The 23886-nt window shown below is 51.4% G+C and overlaps 7 protein-coding genes and 1 non-coding gene across 8 annotated transcripts; 1 reads left to right on the top strand and 7 right to left on the bottom strand.

Annotated features, from left to right (window-relative positions):
- Positions 1-217: 217 nt before the first annotated feature.
- Positions 218-2537, top strand: ASPBRDRAFT_78316 (TolB family protein; the record flags this gene model as incomplete). Its single annotated transcript, XM_067629402.1, has 4 exons — positions 218-278; positions 357-575; positions 628-2278; positions 2333-2537. The coding sequence occupies 4 exons, from the start codon at positions 218-220 to the stop codon at positions 2535-2537; spliced, it is 2136 nt and encodes a 711-aa protein (XP_067474864.1).
- A 1691-nt stretch (positions 2538-4228) lies between these two features.
- On the bottom strand, positions 4229-4729 carry ASPBRDRAFT_33985 (uncharacterized protein; the record flags this gene model as incomplete). The annotated part of the gene is made up of 1 exon (XM_067623180.1): positions 4229-4729. One exon carries the CDS (start codon positions 4727-4729, stop codon positions 4229-4231), a length of 501 nt encoding a protein of 166 aa, XP_067474863.1.
- Positions 4730-10146: 5417 nt separating this feature from the next.
- On the bottom strand, positions 10147-10832 carry ASPBRDRAFT_135095 (C2H2-type zinc finger protein; the record flags this gene model as incomplete). The annotated part of the gene is made up of 2 exons (XM_067618675.1): positions 10147-10357; positions 10429-10832. The coding sequence occupies 2 exons, from the start codon at positions 10830-10832 to the stop codon at positions 10147-10149; spliced, it is 615 nt and encodes a 204-aa protein (XP_067474862.1).
- Positions 10833-14578: 3746 nt separating this feature from the next.
- On the bottom strand, positions 14579-14651 carry ASPBRDRAFT_t243. The gene has a single exon. It is a non-coding gene; the product is annotated as a tRNA-Lys (tRNA).
- Positions 14652-15618: 967 nt separating this feature from the next.
- On the bottom strand, positions 15619-17253 carry ASPBRDRAFT_58714 (proline permease PrnB; the record flags this gene model as incomplete). The annotated part of the gene is made up of 1 exon (XM_067627945.1): positions 15619-17253. One exon carries the CDS (start codon positions 17251-17253, stop codon positions 15619-15621), a length of 1635 nt encoding a protein of 544 aa, XP_067474861.1.
- Positions 17254-18272: 1019 nt separating this feature from the next.
- ASPBRDRAFT_33982 (uncharacterized protein) lies at positions 18273-19577 on the bottom strand (the record flags this gene model as incomplete). The annotated part of the gene is made up of 2 exons (XM_067623179.1): positions 18273-18789; positions 18856-19577. 2 exons carry the CDS (start codon positions 19575-19577, stop codon positions 18273-18275), a joined length of 1239 nt encoding a protein of 412 aa, XP_067474860.1.
- Positions 19578-19828: 251 nt separating this feature from the next.
- On the bottom strand, positions 19829-21721 carry ASPBRDRAFT_47660 (Zn(II)2Cys6 transcription factor domain-containing protein). The gene has a single exon (XM_067625904.1). The coding sequence runs from the start codon at positions 21568-21570 to the stop codon at positions 19915-19917; it is 1656 nt and encodes a 551-aa protein (XP_067474859.1). The 5' UTR covers positions 21571-21721; the 3' UTR covers positions 19829-19914.
- Positions 21722-22212: 491 nt separating this feature from the next.
- Positions 22213-23886, bottom strand: ASPBRDRAFT_47659 (glycoside hydrolase 5 family protein). The gene is made up of 3 exons (XM_067625903.1): positions 23094-23886; positions 22907-23035; positions 22213-22848 (listed from the first exon to the last, which is right to left on the bottom strand). Exons 1-3 carry the CDS (start codon positions 23815-23817, stop codon positions 22550-22552), a joined length of 1152 nt encoding a protein of 383 aa, XP_067474858.1. The 5' UTR covers positions 23818-23886; the 3' UTR covers positions 22213-22549.

Raw genomic sequence — 23886 nt, 5'->3', positions numbered from 1 at the left:
CCAATTCTGCAGGACTGGAATAGAATTCTTCCGCCTACTCTCCGACGGATCCTGTTAGTGATTGATAAGCTGATCTGATCCACTTGGATAGATTAGAATTCGAATTACGCCTATCTGATGGGCCCAATCAACCCACACCTTGGAGAAGGATGAGGCTTGGCGAGCTTTGCTTGCAATTTTGCCTACCCCGACGTTTGTCACGGCGCATGTAGCCGAAATGAAGGATGGGCCCCCGGCGGTTCTAGCAGTACATAAAGGTGCCGATCCCTCCTTCTCAGGTCCAGAAAGAACATCGTCTCACAACAGTATCTTGCCAATCGCATTACAACTATCTTCTTCCAGTCCTGACTGAGAAGGCAGCATGCGCATTTCTGCTGCTTTCGCTCTGGCTGGCCTGGTGGCCGGCTCAGCCGCTGCTGGCTGCCCTTACGCGGAGCGCGCCAACAACGATGCTGCCATTGCTGCTGCTCCTGCCGGCTGCCCCTATGCAAAGCGCGCCGCTGCCGCTTCTACAAGTGATACCTCCAAGTTGGCTCGTCGGGGGCCTGTTGAGGGCAAGAAGGGTATTTTCTACAGTGAGTGGTTGACTGATTCACCCTAGTGATTCCTATACTGATCGACTACAAGTGAACCGAATTGGACCCTCCGGAGGACAACTATGGATCTCCAATGCTGACGGCACCAATGCCACTCAGCTGATGGGCAATCAGAGCAATGCTTTTGACTACCACCCCACATGGTCGCCGGATGGCGAGTGGATTGTCTTCACTAGCGAGCGCCGCGGTCCTGGCCAGTCGGACCTGTATCGTGTTCGCGTGGATGGCTCGGGATTGGAGACACTGGCGGCCACTGACTCTGTTGAAGACATCGGTGTTCTGTCTCCCGATGGTAACAAGCTGGCCTACGTGTCCACCCAGGGCAACTACACCACCAACATCTGGGTCAAGGACCTCACCTCCGGACAGGCCCAGAATCTGACCGACACCGAGTCCAACAGAGCGGACAACACCTGGCCCACTGGCCACTTCCGCCCCTCATGGTCCCCCGATGGAGAGTGGATCGTCTTCAGTTCGGATCGCAACACCGACTGGACTGGCCACAGCGATGGTACCGGCTGGGAGCACACCCAGACTCTGGGCGTGTACGCTGTCCGCCCTGATGGCAGTGACTTCCGCACCGTCATCCGCCAGAGTGGCTACTCGCTGGGTACCCCCCAGTTCTCGCCCGATGGCAAGCGCATCATCTACAACAACATGACTACGGAGGACACCTACGGCTGCCACGGTGTCTCTGCTCAGCAAGAGGCCGTCTCTGCGCAGATCTACAGCGTGGACTTCGCGACTGGATCCAACGTCATCGCTCACACCTCGGGCAGCTACCCCAAGGTCGGTCAGCACTACATTGGCAACTCGACCAACATTGGCTACTTGATCAAGGCCGGAGATTACGAGGGCATCCACTACACCAAGCCCGACTTCACCCACCGGTCCTTCAACCTGACCAACCTGCGCGATCCCTGGTGGTCTCCCGACGGCTCCAAGCTCGTCTACTGGCTTCCCAACTGGACCCAGCAGGCTCCCGACCTGGAGCTCTGGAGCTACGACGCCGAGTGGGACTACCGCTACATGGATGTCTTCCCCATGCACAACACCGTGGTCAACCGTATTGCGTCCACCCAGAAGGTCCTTGGCAGCGCCAACGGCTCCCTGGTCCACTCCTCTCCTACTTACACCAACCTCGTTGACGCTCTGGACTCCTACGATGTGTACAATATCAGCAACTCCACCGAGGTCCTGTGGCTCGAGGAGGGTAACTCTGGCGCATTCCAGCCCTCCTGGAACCCTGACGGCACGGAGCTGGTATCCGGCTTTGGTGCCTGGTTCGTCAGCCGCGCCACCAACACGGCCAAGATCTACCGTACCGTCGCCAACGGCACCTGGCACACCAACCTGACCGATGGAACCGACAACTCCGGGTTCCCCTCCTGGTCTCCCGACGGATCCGCCATCGTCTACCGCAAGTGGAGCCTTGCCACTGAAGCCCCCGAGGGCCTGCACATCCTCAACTTCACCACCGGCAAGACCCACCAGCTCACTGACGGCTGGGACAACACCCCCGGCTGGTCCCCTGACGGCGAGCGCATTGTCTTCACCCGTAACAACAACTGGACCGAGTCTTACGGCGCTCGCTGGTACGCCGATCGCTTCGATATCTACACTATTCGCCCTGACGGATCTGAGTTGACCCGGGTCACTGACAGTCTGTCCAACGATGCTCAGTATGTTCTATCCCTTCTACTAAACAATTTTGTATAAACTAACATGTTTTACAGCGCCGTGTGGTCCCAAGACGGCCGCATCATGTGGAGCAGCGGTAAGTACGGCTTCAAGGACGAGAGTGCTCTCTACGACGACACTTTCCAGCCCTACGGCCAAATCATGGTCATGAACTACGATGGTACCAACAAGACTCTCGTCACGGATACTATCTGGGAGGATTCGATGCCCCTCTATATGCCGAACGAGTACCTTGAGTAGGATGCCCGGCTCTGATGCTATGAATTATGTAAATACTTTACTTCTATAGTTGCTGTATGGAGAAGACAGGTCCTGATAGGGACGTAACTGTATCTATAGCTGAACAATGTGTGTCTATGATCTACTACTCCATGACTATACCCAATCATTGTATTAGGATATGAATCACAGACTACTGGGCCCTGAGCATCTATGTTCCCTCCTGAAACCTACTTACCACTGACCCCATTTAACCGAGACCCTTCGCTTACAGCCGTCACTGACTCTATCATCACCCAAATCTTAATAGTAAGCTCGCTTAGGAATAATGCCAATGTTGCTCAGATCACAAAGAGCGGAAAATAAACTGTACTCCATATATCCGTGTCAAACAGGCCAAGGGGCGCTTTCCGTGGGCCCTAAGAGGATCGTTATCTGTCTTGTTCGTTCGGTTCTGTTGGTCCTGGATCGTGACCCGTGGAAGTTTCTTAGTGTGATCCACTTCACGTCATGGTGCCGGCTCGGTGGTGGGAGAATTTCTATTGGGGGATTTTGGTTATAAGGTCATTTATAGGAGGGATTTTGTGTCAAGGTTCAGATTATCGTTGCCGAGTAAATCTGGGCAGTGGTGTGGTTAAAGCGTAAGGTAAATTACGAATGTTTGACAGAGAGAGAGGGTGGTGGGGACAAACAAGAAGAATGGACATATGATGTCTGCTTATATGGCAGGGATGTATAAATTTATTTAGAGAAGCGAAACATCAAATTAGTATCTGATGAGGCAGTTAAACCAGTAGGCTTGGTCACGTGGCTGAATTACCTAACCAACATACCAACTAACTACCCCTTCCAACACGCGCCTCGCTGCGCAACGCCTACATAGAAGAATACAACACACATATTATCCCTGCCTTCTTGCTTCTAGCTAGTAGAGCCGATCCAACAGTTATCGACTCCCCATTCCAGTCAAAGACAATCAGGAAGGCAAGGGCTATCTAATCAATCAACCAGTTGTCAAGGAACAGTGAATGAGAAATAAGGAGATCCTGCTAGTCATGTGCACATGTGGCCAGATATTCTCCGCAGCGGAATATATTTGGCGTTTAACTCCGCTGGACGGTGATACCTGGTTTAACCTATCTCGTTCAGGATATTATGGCACTATGCCCCTTTCTTTCGTTCTCATCGCTGAATGCATTCTAGCGTGTTGACCGCACTGCGTGGCTTCGTCTTCTGCAGAAGAAGGTTAGCTTACTGCTAAGCAAGGATCAAAGTCGAGAAAGCAAGATGAGTATCAAACAGTGACCGAAATTGAGTACTGATATCCACCACGGCCGAGATGGATGGCAGCGTCGCCTCCTCCCGAACGGAGATGGGTCAATCGGCAACAAGGATAAGAAAAGAAGTGTATAGGAATATGCCCGGATAAGAAACCAACAGTGTGTTGGCGAAAGATGGCCAATTAAGGAGATAGCTAACTGGGCCGAAATAGGCTCAAGAGACTTTACCTTTTCGACACATGAGCATCCGAATGCACTGTCTTTAAATGATTGGACATGTTGTCCTTTCGGCCGAACCGCTTCACGCACTCCGGACACTTATACTTGTTAGGATGAAGGTGAATCGTTCGCTCATGTCTTTTCATATCCTGTTTCCGTTTGAAGGGTTTCGTGTATTTACAACCCTCCCAATGGCATCGAAGGTCCAGTTGTCTAACGGGTAGTTATAATGAGTATCAGGGGCACTTGAGCCAGTCGACCTCGAGTGGCATACCTTGGTTTGGTCATGTTCGCCTTTTCAGGGGAATCCAGGCCATGACCGAAGACATGTTGGGGGCTCAGTGTTGCCATCCCCACGGCCGATCCAGACGCGACGTTGGACAATTGGGCCTCCTGGTTGACCAGGGCATTGGGGGAGTACTGGATGGATCCAGGATCCGGATAATAGCCAACGGGGTTTTGGAAGAAAGCAATGTTGGGTTCTGGAATCGCTGGCAGGGGTCGTGCTCGCTGAAAGCTAGACCAACCGGCACCATCTTGGGGCATGGAGATATCGGCGGGACAGCTCATCCAACTCGAAGAACCGGTGACAAGGGGCGCAGTGGCAATCTCAGAGCCAGGGACCTCATGATGAGAAACGTCAGGGTCGGTGGAATCGGGGAGCATGGGGGTATTCTCGAAGAGGGCAGCCCAAGCAGAGACCGGGGACTCCATGACACGCGGGGGCACGGAAATATAGAGGTGACGGGGTGCTGCAATATGTGTTAGGCGGGGCCTCAAACGTGGAATTGTCAATTCGGAAGGGTCAAAATCAGTAAAGGTTCTGGAGCTAGAAGCAACAGGGCGAGTTTCTCAGCTTCTTGTACGCTTGCTCTCACGGAAGGTCCGGTTTCTCGGCCAGCCTGGGGGGGAAAATTCCTCCTGCTCCAGGCCTCTCTTTCCTTCTCAGTAACCAATCATCGCTTGGGGCTCGGAAGCGGAAGTCGTGTGCGTGATACCGGCCGTCTCAAGTCTAAGAAGGTGGGTTTTGTAACATTAAGGGCCTAGGAAGCGGCATTCTGGCTCTCTCCGTAGCCAGGGCACCGGAGGTGGGTCTAAGGCTCATCAGTTTCTTCCGCTGCGTAGAGAAGAAGCACGTGTCTGGTGTCTTCCCATGCGGACATCTTATTCCGTCCGACGGTGATACTAATAAATCTCATGCCGAAATCTTTACGGAGTGGTTTTCCTCTTTTGTATTTGGCCTGGGTATATGATACACGGGTATACATCCGTGGTTTGCTGATCTTACTATGTCATTATATTATATTGATCGGACCATCTCCGTCATTAATGCACGGCACCGATGCTGTATAACTTGCGATAGCTTCATGATCTAGAGTAGCACGATTTCTAATAGCACATTAACCCAATACCATTTCAGCAACGAACCGAACAGAGAAACAATAGAAACAAATAATCCCCAAAGGCACATACACTTTTCTAGTCTATCATCGTTACAATCATCGTCATTCAAACCATCAACAATCCCCAACCCCAGAAAGCAGAATAAGAATTAAACAAAAGAAAAGAAAGGTAAAGAAAAAGACAAAGAAAAAGAAAACGAAGAAGCCCGAGAAGAAAGAAAGAAAATCCAGGTTCACGGTCAACGCTTCAGCCTCGCACACGTGACATCGCCCCCCCCCCCCCCCCCCCCCCCCCCCATCATCCATTCCATTCAATGATGACCACGCATATGAACTGCTCTATTGGATGACTGGTTGGATCGCCAACCGCAAACCCCGCAAGGGTAAGACCCAGGAGCGACATGGATACTTCTAATATGTCAGAGCAGATTTTCTCTCCTGTTCAAGGTTCGTGAATACGTACAGCCTTCCCATTTGCAGAGGAGTGTGGCAGGTCGGGGTCTGTATCGCACCCCACATCATCCGAGCCGTTCAATCGTAGGGTAACTACTCCGTAATCATGGATTGTTGCCCGCGACTTGCGTATCTACGATAGGTCAGCGCGGGTGGGCCTGCAGCAGCCTCCGGCAAGGGGCCGATCGGGTGGAGATTGGGGGACTGGAACTGGATGGAATCGCTCCGTCGGAAACTCTACGGAGTACTCCTGGTTGATGATCAAGGCTTGTAGTTGGAGCAAGTTGGGCTTGTTGAGTGGTCGGCATCGTATGGCATATATAGCCAGCACAGCCGCCGGACCTGCCCGGATTTGCCACCCGGGACGTTCTGCATGTGGAAGTATGTTGCAGTAAAATATGGAAGCTAAGAGAACGAAAGTGGTAGAAATAATTACTGGAAGATTGGTGACAGTAAAGAAGTAGAGATCGCTGTATAATTATGAAACAGGCACAGTCGTAGGAGGGAAACCGTGCTCTTGAAAGTGAACGATAGCAGACGGACGGATCGTATTTTATATACTACTAGTATGCGGAATTCTGGGCGCTCGGAAATTGCCCAAGAACGGGGCTCACTGTATTTCGGTTTGGGAAGGTCGCCATTGTGCCGGCTTGAAAAAAAAAAAAAAAAGTCGCAACCGAGTGGAATCTACGTTCTCCTTTTCATGTGTTGAACTCCGGGATCGACGGATAATCAAGATAGTCGTCAGATCTTCCATACGGGCCTTTCCTGACCCCTGATACAGTAGCACTGGTCTGAAGTAGGCAAGGTATGCAGTCTGTTTTACTAACAATCATAAAGAAGGCCCCATGTTTATTTGAGACCTAACGTCATAGTTCTAGACTTTCATCCTGCTAATGGCCGAATTGTCCGTCTGATCTAAGGCTACCCAGAAGTCTATATTATCGAACGTGATCCGTAATTCCCCATTGCTACTCTAATTATTCCGTGGTGAATTGCCCTACACCATTTTTGAAGACCTGGAAACACCACCTCTTCCACCCCCCCCCCCCCCCCCCCCCTCCTACACGAAGCTTCTTGTGCGCAACCTTACTAGACAGATCCTGTGGTGTGAGCAGGTGACTCTGTAGCCCTCTCCTTCGGTCATGCTTCAGAAACGGAAAGCCCATATTGTTTTGCCAACCTAGCTTCAGGCACACAACGGAGCTGGCTCATGCCAATGATCTCATCCCGGCGACGAACCAGTGTCAGGGTGGCAAAAGTTGCGCGAGGCTGACTGGCGCACCGCCTGCAGGCCGAAGCCTGAGTGGGCGCTTCTCCGATCGTGTAGCGGGATATGAGAGGATGCTTGCCCAGGCGTCGGTCCTTAATGCGGACTAGGTCTAGGGCCAATGCCTTACTGCATGGACAGCAAAGTTTTTGACCTTCATATCCACAAACCACGTCTACTAACACGATCAATATGATTCTATTTGTGAGCACTGCGGGTGATTTCTGCCGAGTTGCTCTGTATCGGTTTCAACCGGGACCTGTTTCCCCGTAATATGATCCAATGCGCAAATTGAATATTCTTCAAGTTGTCTGGACGTTATTCGTAATGACAGCACTGTGTATTCAATTGTCTATATTCATACTCTGTGTGAGAGCTGGCATGACTAGGACCACCCTTCCCGCCCTTTTTTCCCTAGGCTGCACAATTTCACCAGCGCTTTAGCCCCTCGCGCCTGAGGCCGTAAATTCCTGGGCTCGGTGCACCTTATGTAATCCAGGTGCATAGTAATGAAGATATTCTCTATGAGTGGGAGAATCGACGGTTAGGATATCAGTGGAGTCTCGGTGATATGATGGCCTTGCTGAAGGCTTATTGAAGCAGGCGTTACTGTAATATAGGATTATTATAACACTCAATTCGTAGGAAAGGTCTGGTTTGTATACTAGGGCTGGCCCCATATGTGATGCAGCGGATATATACAGCTGATCTAGTACTATCTACATAGTAGCTACAGTGGCATTACCTGAAGCCAGGAAATTAGAAAGAGTAGAGAAACTAGGCCATACTCTAGAACAAATTCACCCTCTGATATATATATAACGGATAACACTGATGGTATATGACTTGTGCATCGGCTTGCAGCCCACAGCAGACACAGAAAATGTTGAGGGGGTGGGTGTATTTGAGTTATCTCGATAGTGCTGACGATGGACGTAAAAGATGACTTCGAAACGCCGACAACTGCTCCTCCGCCTAACTCGAGCTGCGCGGCGCACATCTTAAGCTAGCATCAATGCAGGCATTTGTGCAAGCAAGGTACGTACCACGCTGTGGGTCCAAGTGAGTGTGGCTGGTGCGGCGGTGCGAAGTGAAGCACGTATAAGAATGTAGAATCCCGTGCGGGAAACAAAATAGAGGTGACCGCTATATGCGCCACAAGGCAAACTAAACATATTAGGCTGGGAAGATCCAGTTCTTGGAAGAAATACCAGCTGGTCCTGTAGTATTGCTAAGGCTCTGCCAGCTGGAGATCATTTCAATCATTCCCAGTTTGAGATAATGTGGTGCTTAGGCTATGTCCCGACCTAGTACTTTTTGCATCTCATATAGTCTGCCTTGATCAAGTTCAAGGACTGTTGCTCATGTGGCTGTAAGAGAAAGAAAGACAACAATTCGCCTACTTTTTCCTCAACCATTCCACAGCTGAAAGCCCCACCCTGCATCTTTATTGTCAATAGGGATGATATAGACCGTCATGCCAGAGCTACACATGGTTGCTGGCATCGAAGGCATAATGATGGACTTGTCGCAGCTTTTCAGCAAAGAATACGTTCGTTTCAGGCTGCCCAACACGTCAGTCACTCGGGTACCATCTGAAAGAGCCTCAGCCCCAAAAGCTGGGTTAGTTCGGGGAGAACAAAAAAAAGGGTTCGTTTAGCCCGCCCCCTCTTCCATTGAGCTCGACTTGAATATGGGATAAGGCTCGTCAGAACTATTAATTGCCAGGTACAGTCAGGCTAGAGCCAGAGATAGACCCAGGGTTCAGTGCTTCCTTGGTTTATATAGTTGGACAGATTTAGCTTTTCAAAATTTAGTAATAACAGCATGTAGCCTTATTCCACTTTTATGGGTGTGGTTACAAGGAGCGGGGCTTACATACAGCCCACCGACAACAAGCCTATATGAGGGCTCTGAAGTGTACCCCAGCAGGCATGGTCCGTTGTTAACCATGCAACTTGAATCCATATTTCCTACAGCTTCTGTAAGGAAGGTGGTCCTTACAAGGATAGTCAATTCAGTTCAATTCAATTCATATTCTTATACCTGATCGAGCCCGCTATATAAGATGCTAGCTATGCAGGTGCTTCACCGTCTGAAACAAGAATATGGCCCTTAGGCCTACGTGTTCCGGGCTTGGGTGGGGTCAGGATTGTGGTCGACCCTGCTGAACTGCCCAGCCCAGCAGCAGTCCCAGCCTTGGCTTCCTTCCGCAAAACGGACTGTGATCCTTCAACCGTTGAGGTCCGTGCCAGAAGATCTGACATTAGCTTTCCTATCTGAAAGCCCGTCCGTTAGACAGCTCCAGACCGAAGCTTCTATATTTGCATGATACTGCTCCACAGCCCTGTGTCACGTGACCCGCACGCACGTACTAGGGTTGTGGCATACTAAGCCAGTCGGTTTATTCCGCCTTGCACATTGCACAGCGGTCTGTTGAGTTCTAGATCTTGGGACACTAGAGACCTACTATTCAATTTACTATCAGCTCAGTGAAGTAATATTAACTCCGATGATATCCCACAAAATATCCGTCACGTTTCCCGAGGGGTTGATTCTTTATCTACATTCCGCCTTCCGGTCATGCTCGAGTGTATCAAACTGGACACAGCATTGATGCGGGCAGTAACTTTCTTTTCTTTGATGCTATTCTTCGGCTACATTCATCAACGCTTGTGTATTATTAATTTGTCTATGATGACACCGTCATATGTTATTGACTAGCATAGGATATGTCGAACTCATATGCAAGGCACCGATTGCTGTTTGGCAGCTAACACAGTCATAACCCTTATCTATATCATGATCAAGAACACTCTAATCCCGAAAATACTCAACATGAATAAAGGAAACTGATATGAAAATGGAAATGGACATGGGAAGGCAAATAAAGATCGAGATAAAAATGAAAATATATTAGAAACCCGAAATGAAAATAGAAATGAAGGACAGACACACAAAAAGAAACAGAGAGAGAGAAAGAAATCAGATGGTAGTAGTCCCCCTCACGCACGTGATAGCCCTCTCATCCGATGAACTCTCATATGAACCGCTCTATTGTACGACTGATTGAATCGCCGACCGCAAACCTCGCAAGGGTAAGACTGGGGTGCGACATGGAGGTTCCTGACATGTCGGACTAGATCCTCCTTCCTGTTGAAGGTTCTCAAATACGTACAGCCTTCCCATTTGCAGCGGAGTGAATCATCCTGGGGTCTGTATCACATTCCTTATTATTAGAACTATGCAATTGTAGGGCAATAAGTAGTTATCTCTCAACTACTTACCTCATGGGTTGTTGTTGTGGCCCGCGACCTCCGTATATGCCATGGTTCAGCGCGGGTGGGCCCGCAGCAGCTTGGGGCAAAGGGACCAGCGGGCGGGGATTCAGGAACTGAAAGTATTCTGGAATCTCCAGTCCTGGCTGGTACACTTCAAATGGGTCGCCAAGCTGATTTGGGTACTCATTGATGACATGGGTTGGAGTCGCACCGGTCGCATAGCCAGTGAAAGCTTCGTTGATCGGGTCGGTGAACTGGAATGCCGCTGTAGAGCCTGTAGGGTCTACTGAGCTGAGGTACGCCTGGCTTGTTGGACCCTCAGGCTGGACTTGTTGAGTGGCCGGCATCGTATGGCTTACATAACCAGCACCCCGGCGGGAACTGGAATTGCCGCCCGGGACGTTCTGCATTGGGAAGGATGTTGTTGGAGTAGAAAAGTACTAGAGCCTAGAAGAACAAAGGTGGTAGCAAAGATCGCTAGAATATATGAGAGTAACTGAATGAAGCAGAGATAGCTCGGGAATATATGAGCAAGCACAGGAGTAGGAGGGAAACTAAGTGCTCGATGGTTCATGATAGCAGGACTGCATGCTCGATCTATATACTGAGTGAGTACTGGTTTGTATCTGCCATAACTGAGGTCGATACACCGACTCCCTCACGCACCCTATCACGATAGCCTCCGTGGGGCGCTTCTTCGCCACTAAACTAGAATAGGTTGGATATCCTGTAAAGGTCCCAGTGGTGACATACTTGTCTAGTCTACTACTAGTTAGTATCATTCAGAAGCTAGGAACCGATTCCTCGGACGCGACGGGCAGGTTTGAGTGCAGGTGGGTGGGGAAGGCAGCCGCTCACGGGATCTCGCGGATGGAATCAAATCCAGCACCAATGGGTCCGCTGGGGCTTGTCCTGATGCTTTCTCGCGTGGTGTTGGTGGGGGAGGAACCAGAATCAGGGGCGCCGAATTCCCATGGATTTGACTGGAGCACAGTATGCCCACAGAGAAGACAACTGTACTGTATTTTCCCTCACAAGTGAGCATACAATTTAGGCAAGCTCTGAGTCCAAGAACGCTAATTCAAGTAAAAAAAAAAAAAAAAGCCACCAAAGGTTTCTGTTCCTCCGTAAAAAGCCGACATATTTCGGGTCAGTCAATGTCTGATCTCATCGGACGAAACAGCTGATGGTGGATAGTTAGTTAACTTAGTAGTTATTTAGCGGGTGTCGAAGTTTACGAAATCATGTTGAAGGGAAAGAAGAGACAAGCACAATACCAAATCCAATGAGAAATTGGAAAATACCCACTTGAGAATCGGGGAGTATGGCTTGGGGGCTTTTCGGGGTGGTGACTGCATTGGACATCCAGCTCCAGGGAGACAGAGATTGTACAGAGTAAGAGCAAAGTCAAAGTGGGTCTCTTGCCCTGGTGGTCACTGGTAAGGCAGGTGATTCTACATGCTCGAAACCGAGTCAGAGAGGGGTCGTCGGGCTTGTCCGTTTAGTTACTACCCGCCCAGTGGACTAGGGAAGTGCCACAGAAACAGAAAACCCATATGGATTTGGCCGCCTAGCTTCAGGCTTACTGCAATGATTTTTCCCTGGCCGCCAATCGTGAGAGAGTCTTTGGATGGCATACCGCCTGCAGGAGCGAGCCCGAGTGGGCGTTCTTTCCATGGCGGAGTGAGTGTTGGCGCCCCCAGATCGCTTCTTACAGGTTGCGCAGGCGTTGTCCTTAACGCACACCAAGTCTAGAGCCAGTGCCGACTCAATTGCACTGAAATCTGATTCCGGCCTTTTATTCCTTGCATCGTGTCTATTGATAGGATAGATATGTTCCTACTCTTGGGCCCTGCGGCTACCCAGGACTTTGTGCAGAATAACTGCATATCGGTCTTGAACAAGACTGTTCCTCTCCGTTCCATGATTGATCCACAGATTCAGTGCTCTTCATGTCGTCCTTGAACATTATTCGTGCCGATGGTGCGTTGCACCTAATTGTCTGTATTCGCACTGTGTGGGAGCTGCCCGCCTTTCCTTCCCAGGCAGCACAATTTCACCCATCCGTGCCTCAGGCCGCAATCTCTGACGGTCGGTATACCTTACGTAATCTATCTGCATAATCATGAACACTTTTGCTATGAAAACGTTCGATGGAGTCTTGGTGATACGCTAGTCTTCCTCAAAGTTCACCGAAGCAAGCACTACTCTGACTTGGGCTTGTCATAACAATCAATTCGTAGACAAGGTCTCGCTTGTGTATGGCTGGCCATCCGCAATGCAGTGGATAAACACAGCCGGCCTCGTACCATCTAGATAGTAGCATTGGGGACATCGTCTGAAGACAGGAGTCTAAGAATGGTAGAGAAATCAGGCTATACTCTGTAGGAAAGTCCCCTTTGACGTATTTATAATAGAAGGACTGGTAGTACATGGGTTATGTACCGGCCTGCAGCAGAACGACAATGTCAAGGGTGTGTAGTTGAGCTATTCCGGTAGGGCTGACGATGCGATGAAGAAATGACCTAAATTCCCCGACAAAAGCTCCTCCGGTCAATCATTTAACTTCCTGGTGCAGACCTGAAGCCAGCATATTAAGCGCCGACCTACGCGAGCGTGGCTGATCAGGTGTGGCGGTGCGCAGTAAAACATAATCCCGTGCGGAGAGAGATGAAAGCCGTGATCCCCACAGGTTCCACACCCAGCCAATCCAAATATATTAAGCTGGGGAGGTCCGGTTTCTGGGAGGAACATCGGTTGGGTACTCCTATAACATTGCTTGGTCTCTGCTAGCTGCGGACCATTTCAACATCTATGTTCAGCTACTTAACGCATCGGTAGCGCACCTACCCTCACCAGAGCCTACGCCCCCAAAGCCATCTTTGTTAGTTGAAGAATTTGAGAATAAAAGAAAAAGAAAAAAAGAAAAAGAAAAAGATCGGTGAGTCCACTTCTCCTATCCCTTTAATGCTGATAGATATAAGAGTTCAATATTCCTAGGAGTATTGGTACCGAATCGGCAGGGTGTCAGGGCCTCAGTTGCTGCAGATCATCATGCATCCATACCCTTATAGAGTCAGATACGAGTACCTGGTAGCACCCTTGACATCAAGTACGCCCAGGGAGCCCTCTCCTAATCTGGCACCGCCTGCAGGCTCTTAATTGCTGTTGTTTAGGCATTTTCTGAGAGATTTTCTCGACCCCTTCATCATTTGCTTCTGTATGTCCGTCGGACGCCTTCCCAGACACCAGCATGAAACCAGTTTCGGGGCCTTGCTGAGGCGGCTTCTTCTCAGAAGGCTGCTCGGTGACCAGCTCGGAAGCATCAACCATCATGTCGTTCCCGTCTTGGTTAATTAACTATGGTGTTTTCTGACTTAAGATCTTCTCTTAGGGAGGCGCTACCGCCACACCAGCCAGGCTGCCTCCACACCGGCCTCCGCTCATGCCACACCTTCCACCACCTACCGCCTACCTTAGAAGATATAATACTCACCCTTTACAGTAAAGCGTACTTTCTAGACCTTGCAGTATCTCACCGCCTTCTATTTAGGGAACATTAAGTACCTGATGTATAAATTTACAGCTTTAGACTTAATATTACTGAATATAATAGGCGGTGAGACCTTGACCGCCTTCAAAAGCAAGCTTTATTTTATAGGGAACATACTATACCATCTAAAGTAGGCGGTAGGTGTTGGAGGGTGTGGCATGAGCGGAGGCCGGTGTGGAGGCAGCCTGGCTGGTGTGGCGGTAGCGTCTTCCTTCTCTTAGCCTTGGTTCTCGCTCAGAAGAGGGTAGGATGGAGAGTGAGTCCCTTCTGGCTAAGGTGGATTGTCACTGGCACACAAAGAAGTGGCAGTAGTTGGATTTCCGGTACTCTTTATATACTTTTCAGAGTCTGGGATAGGGTAGGGTGAATCCGTGGTTAAAACGGAGCGTCCCATCGCGGCTCCCCGTCATCACACAGCTTAGCTGACGGAAGTTGCCAAATTCCACAAAGGGCCTGTGACAATACAGCTTGTTAGCCGTTGGCCAACAACCTATGTTTTGATTGGTCAGAATGTTTGTAGTCCGCTAGTATATACAGGGGTCCACAACTGATAATAGTAGTAGTTATGGTCTCCCCGGGGAAGGGGCAAAAAGAAAAAAAGAAAGCCCAACGCGGGGCTCGAACCCGCAGCCTTGAGATTAAGAGTCTCACGCTCTACCGATTGAGCTAGCCGGGCTAGTTCGGTGAAAGAGGCATTCTAAAACAGATTGATACGGAGGGTTAAGTCTGTCTGGGTGGACTCGTAGGTGTTCGTCAGTGGCACTGATTATAGATCACATGACATTGGGCTCCTAAAGAGAAAATAATCCGAATGAGCACCAATTCGGGTGGGTCCGAATTCAACGATAACCCTTATCAGTTTGTTCTGTTCAGCTGTCAGTGTCAATCTCAAGAACTAGCTTCCCAAGCTCTGTACTGTAGCCAGCAATATTTACTTTGTGGTACATGTGCACTTTCCGCCTGGATTTAATCCCTTTTCTGTCAATTTTGGGAGTCTGTTTACCTACTCTTTCAGCAACTGGCCGATGAAAATCATCAAGATATTGTATTGTTTTATATATTTACCATCCGGTGCTACCTCACCTGCGGAAACATATCATGAAATGTCCAAGGCTAACCCTTTTTATCATTCTTTCTCTCACAATTCTTCTTTTAATGCAGCATTAGTCTCACCTACTATCATCTACCTACTTACTTATGAACATTCTCCTTTCCTCTGTTTCCATTGGTCGTTCCACCCATAAAATCATGCATCTCACCACCCAATCAAGCTGTGTGCGACACGCAATTTCACATTAGGCATCCTGCCAAGTCACCTGTCAGCCCGATATAGCTGCCTTACATCTGCTATATACTTCTCTCTATGCTCAGCTTTCTCCTCCGTAGCTGAGCATAGTAATGCCTCTGGCATATACTATTTCGGTATTTCTGGCTTGAAATTCACACCGAGGGTATATCTCCGATACTTCGTTTCTTAATGTGCCATGTGATCGGAAAGACATGGTATACTTCATACTGATCGAGGAGAATACTTGGAACAGCACACGGAGTGAAACTGGCGCCAAACATGGGGAGGATATATTTAGCTAAATTACTAACCTGACAGACACACAAACATAGCCACACAAGCAACACCGCCTCAATCACTCCACCAAAACAGCCAACTTCTTCCACCACGTATCCCTAACCCTCTCCGGTTTCTCCGCTTCCATAATCTCCCTCAACCCGGTATGCAGATCCACCTCCTCGCTCCTCCAGGCCCACGGATCACTCCAGAACACGATGCGATGAACGACATACAGCACCACAAACGCCGGGATACCGATATACGCGGTGAAGAAATTACTCGCGGACCACTCGGACGGGAAGAAGCACGTGAACCCGTTAATCAAAGCGAGGAAGACCGATCCGACCAGACCGACGTACATGCCCCAGGGCTGCATGCGCGAGGAATACGGTTTCTCGACCCCTTGGACTTTGACGGCCTTGTTGAAGCGGAAGTAGACGACGCTGCAGCAGAACCAGGAAATGAAGCCGGAGGTGTTGGTGAAGTTGATGAGCCAGTTGAAGACGGTGTAGCTGCCGCTGCCGACGGCCATGTAGGCGAGGAGGGAGAAGAGGGAGGAGATGGCGACGGCGTAGTAGGGCACGCCCCATCGGTTGCAGGCTTTGAAGATGCTGGGGGCGTTGCCGGAGACGGCGAGGGAGTAGAGCGAGCGCGAGGACATGTAGAGGAAGGAGTTGCCGGCGGACCAGGCGGAGGTGAGGATGGCGGCGTTGACGATGCTGTCGAGGACGGGGATGCCGGCGTTGGAGATGGCCACGACGAAGGGCGAGGAGGAGGCGTCGGTGCCGGAGCCGGCGGTGAGCTGTTTGGCGTTGGAGGAGCAGATGACGCCGATGGCGAGGGCACCGAGGATGTAGAAGATGACGAGACGGTAGATGTATCGCCGAGCGGCTTTGGGGACGTTGCGACGGGGGGATTCCATTTCGCCGCCACTGATGACAACTAACTCGGGTGCGAAGATGAATGCGATGGCCGACTTGACGATGCACTGCAGCAGGCCGACGAAGCGACCGGCGTCACCGGAGACAAGGTAGGTGTTCATGACTCCGGGGTCTTTCCAGTAGTGGAAGCCGAGCCGCTGGCGGTTGGGACCACCGCCCCAGAAGAGGATGAAGGACATGAGCAACAGACCGATCAGGGTGATGATTTTTATTCCGGAGAACCAGAACTCGGTTTCACCATATACGCCTACCGGCAGACAGTTGAGCAGAACAATGACAACCAGCATGATGGTGATCCAGACGGCCAGATTGACGTTCGGATGCCAGTAATCAATGACCATGGAGGCTGCGACAACCTCATACGGAACCAATATTCCCAGCGAGTACCAGTACAAGTATCCCATTGCAAACCCCATGCTGCGCGAGACGTAGCGAAAGCCGTGATAGCTCATTGTTCCACCGTGAACAGGCATGTAGGCACCGATTTCCGCGATTCCCGTGACGAGGGCGTAGACGAGACCGGAGATGAAGATATAACCGAGCAAGAGGGAAAGAGGACCACCGATATGGAGAGCCTGACCCGATCCGACGAAGAGGCCGGTACCGATGGTGCCTCCCAGGGCCATGAGCTGAACATGGCGGTTCTTGAGGCCACGCTGAGTGACCTTGTATCGTTCATCGAGCAGGTCGCGCGCGATCATGTCATGCAAACCGCCCGATTTCAGATCGCCGGCGGCCAACTCCGGGTCCGGATGTGATGTCGCCGCCATTTCTGGTTTCTCTGATGAGGCCATGGTGTAGGAGACACTGCGAAGGGGGTGGGAGACGATGAAGTGACGGTGAAGATGGTGTACATCTCAAGGTGACGGAAGAACCACGTCGCGCGACCTGCCTGGGTTATAAACGACGGGACAGCACCACGCTGTGCTCGTACCACTCCCCTTGGCATGACATCGCTTACAGTAGGACAATCCCCGCCACCGGGACGGTCAACGACTGTTAACCAGTGGGATTCATGACGGTCGGGGGCTTCCAGATGGATTGGGAATGGACGGGACAAGATAAGAAGATGCGGGGGAATTAGGTTAATCGTTGTGATTGGTGGCTCGCGGGATTAGCATCGGGCTCAAGACACGCTTATCAGCCACGCCTCGCTTCCTTTGCCAATGCCCTCGCCAGCCGGCCACCGGAAGGCTTTATGCAGGTTTCCTGGGAAAGGGACAGCCTTGTGGCAGCTGATGGGAGGACAGACCTCTTCCCCTGACTGGCTGCGGTGGCCTGCCGTGCCTCGGTTCCGTCTAGCGTGTCTCATCCTGTCCTATCCCAGTCCTGCTGGCTATCGCTTCCTCTCGTATCGCCGAAATCCTAGCCTGACTCAGGGTCTTGATACCCCTGAGCTTTGTTTAAAACTCCAAGAGCGCCATCTTACCGGTCCGGCCACCGGTCCGGCTCGTCGATTTTGATCGAAAAACGGTCATCTTATTCGGGCAGTTACCCGGTGTCGTACATATGCGCCATGCAGGCATGAGCCAGGATCAGGCTCGCTTAAAGCTGGGATGCGTTTCAGATATGATAAGAATATACTGGACCAATCCGTTCCGTCTTGCTCGGACAGTTGTGTTGTTGTCGTTGGTCACATGCCTGGTCAACATCCAGGATGATGACAAGTAGTAGACACACCGTTGATAGTAACGAGCTCTACACCAATAACCTGCTGGCACTCATATACTAGTGGCTTTCCCCCAAGCAGGCTATCTCCAGATGGCACATTCAACCGGCTATCGCCCGGCTAGGAGTAATTATCACCACCCCATCCAAGAAACCGATCCCACTGCATCACCACCACACCACGCTCCCGCCTCTCTCTGCCCAACTGATCCAGCAGTCGCATCTCCGGGGCCGTCAAGATCCTCCCATCCTGATTCCGCTCCAACGCCGCCTGCGTCACCGCCGGGGCCAGCTCATCCGCGATGGCGGCCTCATCGCGATGGCGCGCATATCGCGTTTCACCCTCCTCAACCCGCGAGAAATACCACACCGACCGGACGACATCGTAGCGCCGCTCGAGCAACCAGATAATCGGCCATGCGAGCAGCCACACCTGGAGGATGATACAGAAGTAGTACACCCAGGCATTGTTGCGCAGCTTGTTCACCCAGTGCGGAGAGTATACGATTAAATCGCGATTTGCCATATCAACGGTGATGCTGATGTCACCTTTGTAGTGGAGACTGCGCAGATGGGATGTTAATGACGAGATGAGAACGGAACCATCGAAGCCCACGATGCTGCGGGAGAAATTGAACCTGCAGAGATTAGTATGCGTACATAGATACAATAGATAGAAAGGTGATGAAATAGGGTATACGCACGATTTGACAGATGCCGGATCCTCGCAAAATCGCTCACACCAGCCCATCAAACTCGGACCGTCCTCGTCCTGTTGCACCAACCCGGTCGCCTCGTGATCAGGTCCATCTTCCAGTTGCACGGCTTGTGACCGCTGTCGCTGTGCGTGTCGCCGTTTGGCATGACCCGACCAGGTCTCGGACTTGAATCGCCCCCCGCGGTAGGTCTTTCGTGTATCGTTGTCCCGGACGACACTCAACGTATGCCATCCATCCTGGGTTGGGTCCAGGTTCAGTCCCAAGTCGTCGTCATCATCGCCATACTGCTGGGTTCCATGCTCGTGGCGCACGATGTATCCGTAGAGATCGACCTTGAAAATGAAATCCACCACCGTCTCTTTGCGATCCTCCTTGCGATGGTGGTCGTGGCGGGTCTCGGTGTGGGAACCGCGCACGGTCAGGTACGGTCGCGGCGGGAACTCGGCTTGCTGGGTCAGGAGCGCGTGCAGCGACGAGGCATCTTGGCTGAGGGATGGAGCGAGGGTCACCGTCGATGAGTCGCGGTTGCCGGAGTGGACGCTGTGGTAGGGTCTGCTGTCGGGGATAGGAGCATCGGGGAGGTGAGGAAAGGAGAAGGTGGTTGGAGGAGGAGGAGGAGGAGGTGCTGGTCGGGAGGCGGCGGGGAGATTGGGATCACTAGCCACCGTCTCTTCGTAGGAGGGTGGAAGGTCTTTTGGTCGGCCCATATTGCGGCAGACAGCAGTCACTTGAAAAGAGAGTTGTATGCTGTTCTGAATCTCGCAAACCGATGAAAGTAGATAAATCAATAAGGGATATTACTGCAGCCTAATGATCTGTTGTGTGGAAGAGTAAGACGAGGCTGTGCTGCAGGCAGATTCGGGCTTGGCGGCGCTGCTTATTGCGGCCTCAGGTTGCTGCCTACTCCAGCTGCACAAGAATCAACTATTAATTTGAATATTGATTGATATACTATTCATAAAATCATGGGTCTCTTCAGTCATCTCTTGACGTGAGTTCCTCAAATTGCACAGAAACAGAATCTGTTAACCAAGTTCGTAGCACTTAGATGAACGCGCCCTTTCGGATCCGCTTGGCGAGATTGTCAATCTTCACATCCAAATCTGCTTGTACAGACATGTCGAGAGGGTAGAATCTCCCGTCACTATCACCCGCTTCCTCCAACGGAATACGGAGTAGCTGAGTGACACGCAGGAACTGCTTGCGGAGCCACTGAAGCTGGCCCGGTTTGAGAAAGGGCACCAGCTCCGGACCAGAATCCTCGATGAAGAATACCACCATGCGACTCAGCATGCTCATAATATGCCATGGCCCTTGTGCGATAATATGGCTTCTGTGATCGTCACCAGATGTCTGAACCTTGGACTGTTGCTGGCTGGAACTTCGTTTATTCCCCGAGCCGAGTAAGCGATTGCTGGGAAGCACAATCGACGGGTCCGTTAAGTCGGGAATACTCAGCCATCCGCCCTGATTGCCAAGGTAGAAGGGCACGCTGTAGCAGACCGAGTCGACTAGCTCTTGGAGAATGTGCATATATTTGGCGAATTCTTCATCTTCCGCTAAGGTTCCATCCTCCGAATACGCAAAATGCTGGGGTGGAATCGTACTAAGCGAACTGAGGATGATCTTGACCAGTAACAGGCGTTGAGCACGCCATTCATTCCATAGGCTTCCAATCTGGCAGGAAATATAGACGTCGCAGGTGGATTCGTAGGTTGGGATAGATGGGTCGAGGACTCGTCCATCTGTGAATCTCCGTGGCTGCAAAGGTTGAGGGACATTCTGTGCCCAAACCAGAAGCTGTTCGTCAATGGATTTCGCCTCGGCTCTCCAATCTCTATGGATGCTCTCTGCTGGCTGCCAGTAACTGGCATGTAACTCGGCCACAGACACGCCGATGGCATCGAGTGCGGGGCCTAGATTGCCGGGCGCAATTTTCGGGTCTATGCAGCCAATATACGAGTGGGCAGTGCTTTGCAGAAGCCGTTTCTGGCGGATCGCCGAGATGATCTCATTATGCAGGATACAGCGCCGAATGTGTGCCATGAGTAACCCATCGGTACAATTCTGATCAGTGAAGGGGAGCAAAGAGACTGCTCCGTTGTGGTGGACCCTCGTGGCTGCCTGACTGCCGTATATCACAGCGAGGTTCTCATAGAATTGCAGCGCCAGCACAGCTAAAAGGGTTGCCGGGTTTCCCCATTCCTTGCGATCTTGGATGGTGCTCCGAAGACTCTTGATGGCCTGGGCATACGTCTCCCGTGATGCTCGAGAGCTACCCTCATGTCGCCAACGCGACAGGATTTCCGACGCTACGGCGGACACGGCGAGCGAGAGCGCCGAGCTTTGCTGCTGCGAAGCGTATACCGGACCCAATATCTCGAAGAACCCGCGGGTAGACTTCATGTCGCGACCCATAATGGCGTAATGTCGAATGAAGAATGGCACAGCAGGGTCGGGTTCGGCCAGCGATCGCAAGCTCGGTACCCACTGTTGCTGCCGAACTACTTCCATCGACGCACGTTCACTGCCAAACTTGGAGGTTTGGTCCTTGAACCGGATCCGGACCGGCTTCGGCTTGTACCCCCCGCAGGGAAGATTGAGGCGCTGACACGCCTGGCAGGCGGGCTTCGACTCGTCACATTTGACGCGTCGTTTCTTGCAGGTAACACATCCTCCAGAGGGACCGTGGTTGACCATGGCGGAGAGTGGAGATGCCCCAAAGGAGCGATAACGTTGCGACAGGATGAGGGACTCGACTGCGGAGTATGTTTCCTTTTGATTAAATAGGTCCGACGCCGACGAGGCTGACTTTTCCGACCCCCAATCAGTGCCGATCAGTACCTGATCATGAAGCAGAACAAGCCAGTGGATAGGCTGCACGCCTGCAACTGCGGCTGAGATTCCTGCCGCACGGGAAGTGGTCTTGGCCATGCGCCAGCGCAAGATGATACCCAGTTCGGTAAAGTGTGCCAGTGCTAGCTTGGACACGGTGGATGTCTGGGGCTGGAGCGTCCCCATATAACCTCGTTCCGGGTCCAATTCAACCAAATCTTGGTATTTATAGTGGTAAGCCTCTGTCTTGATTTTCTCTCCTTCGTCTGGGTAAGGTCATCCACCAAAACCTCTCTGGACGTATTCATAGCTTCTAAAACGATGCACCGCTCGGCAAGACGAATCCGCTAGGACGGAGATGTATAAATCAACGCCATAGCTTTCAGCTTACTTTAGACGTGCCACCATGAAGGAGCGGATTCTCGGAGCCTTACAATATCCCTCTAATCAAATCAACACCCCTCGTTATACTCCTTGATCAACGCCCATCAACATGGTCAAAGTAGTGTGCCTTCGGCTTAGGGCTCATGACTCTTACAGCTGCACCTGCATGGCTAATTATAACATCAAGAGACTCCAGATCGAGCAACGCTTGATAGGCAGCATCTTTGATCCGAATACACAGTAACCGATACAAACCTACTATATTGAACGATGTTCACCAATCGAACCAGGATAGTCACCGTACCGATTATCGTTCATCTCAGACTCAAGGTTCAAGTCCATTCCTCGCATCTTCCTAGATCCGTACAGACGCAATCATATATACAACAGCCTCATACCACTAACAATCCAATCAACATTTCCACTTCCCCAATCCTCAATCCTCAATTTCAGTACCCACTCAAGCACTCCCAATAGCAGCCACATGCTCCGTAACCAAACACTCATAATCACTCGATCCATAATAGATCGTATTCCCATCATCCGAGGTCTCCCCCGTGCTCAAATCATCCCCATACTGCCAGAACAGATCCGCGCTGACGCCCGTCGTGCTGAGCGCCGTCTTCTGCCACGCGCTCTCCACACTGCAGTGGTTCGAGCTGACGCCGTATTCTTCCAGGAGACAGGGCTTGCCGGCGGCTTCGCAGGCCGCGCCGTGGGCGGTGATCCAGCCGTTGCCCCAGTCGTCGGAGGTGCCCCCTTCAGTTTGTTAGTTCACTGTAAAAAAGAGGGGATTGAAGGGGAGGGGGGTATGTACAGCTATCAGGATACAAGTGGAGCGTGCCAAAGTCAATAGTATCGATACCGAGGTTCATCGTGAAGTTCAGACCCTCGGAGAATTGGTAAGGGTAGCTGCCGTCCGAGTCGGTGGTGAGGCCGAAGCCCTCTATTTACCTTCATCAGCAAACTCCATCTCTAATAGAGAGAAGGGATAGGGTACTCACCATCACCAATACAAACCATATGCTCGGAATCCAATCCCTTAATAAACTGACTCGTCTTCTCAATCCAATTATACAACACAGTCGTATCACAACTCGGACATCTCGGCTCATTCGCCAACTCCCACGCAAACACCGCCGAGGAGTTACTATACCTCTCCACCACGGTCTTGATATACGTCTGATACGCACTCTGCATCTCATCACTGGTATAGAAATCCGTCTCAGTGGAGCCGCCATACGCGCTCACGTATGCCGACATGCCGCCGTAATCGGTCCAGTAGTTGACGAAGTTGATGATGAGTTTGATGTCGTGCTGTTCGGCGGACGAGACGACGTAGTCGAGGCGCTGGAGGCCGTCGGCCCCCGTGTTGATGGTGGATTTGCCGTTCTCGTGCAGTTGGTACCACACTGTTCCCGAGGAGGGCTGCGTGGTCACGTCGTTGAAGCCCCAGACGCGGAGGATCTTGAGGCCGGAGGACTTGAGGTGGCTCATGACCAGGTCGACGTCGGAGTCGTCGGTGAGGAACCCGATCCAGTAGCTGTTCGTTCCGGCGAAGTAGCCGGTTTCGCCGTCGATGGTGAATTGCAGGCCGGAGGTGCTGGCGAAGGATGTAGAGGCACTGCTGCTGCTGGTGCTCGGTGCAGGGGAGGCTTTGGGGAGGGCCGTGGAGAGGTTGGCCAGCGCCAGGCTGGCCAGGGTGAGGATGGAGCTGGAGAGCTTCATTGTGAGGCGCTTTGCTGATTTCTGTAGCTGGATTATGATACTGAAGTTGACTATGTGGGTTGAGGTAGC

This window comes from Aspergillus brasiliensis (genome assembly GCF_001889945.1).
Source record: "Aspergillus brasiliensis CBS 101740 unplaced genomic scaffold ASPBRscaffold_15, whole genome shotgun sequence".
Lineage (NCBI taxonomy): Eukaryota > Fungi > Ascomycota > Eurotiomycetes > Eurotiales > Aspergillaceae > Aspergillus > Aspergillus brasiliensis.
The sequence above is the reverse complement of the archived record's forward strand: the minus strand, read 5'-3'. Positions and strand labels throughout refer to the sequence as shown.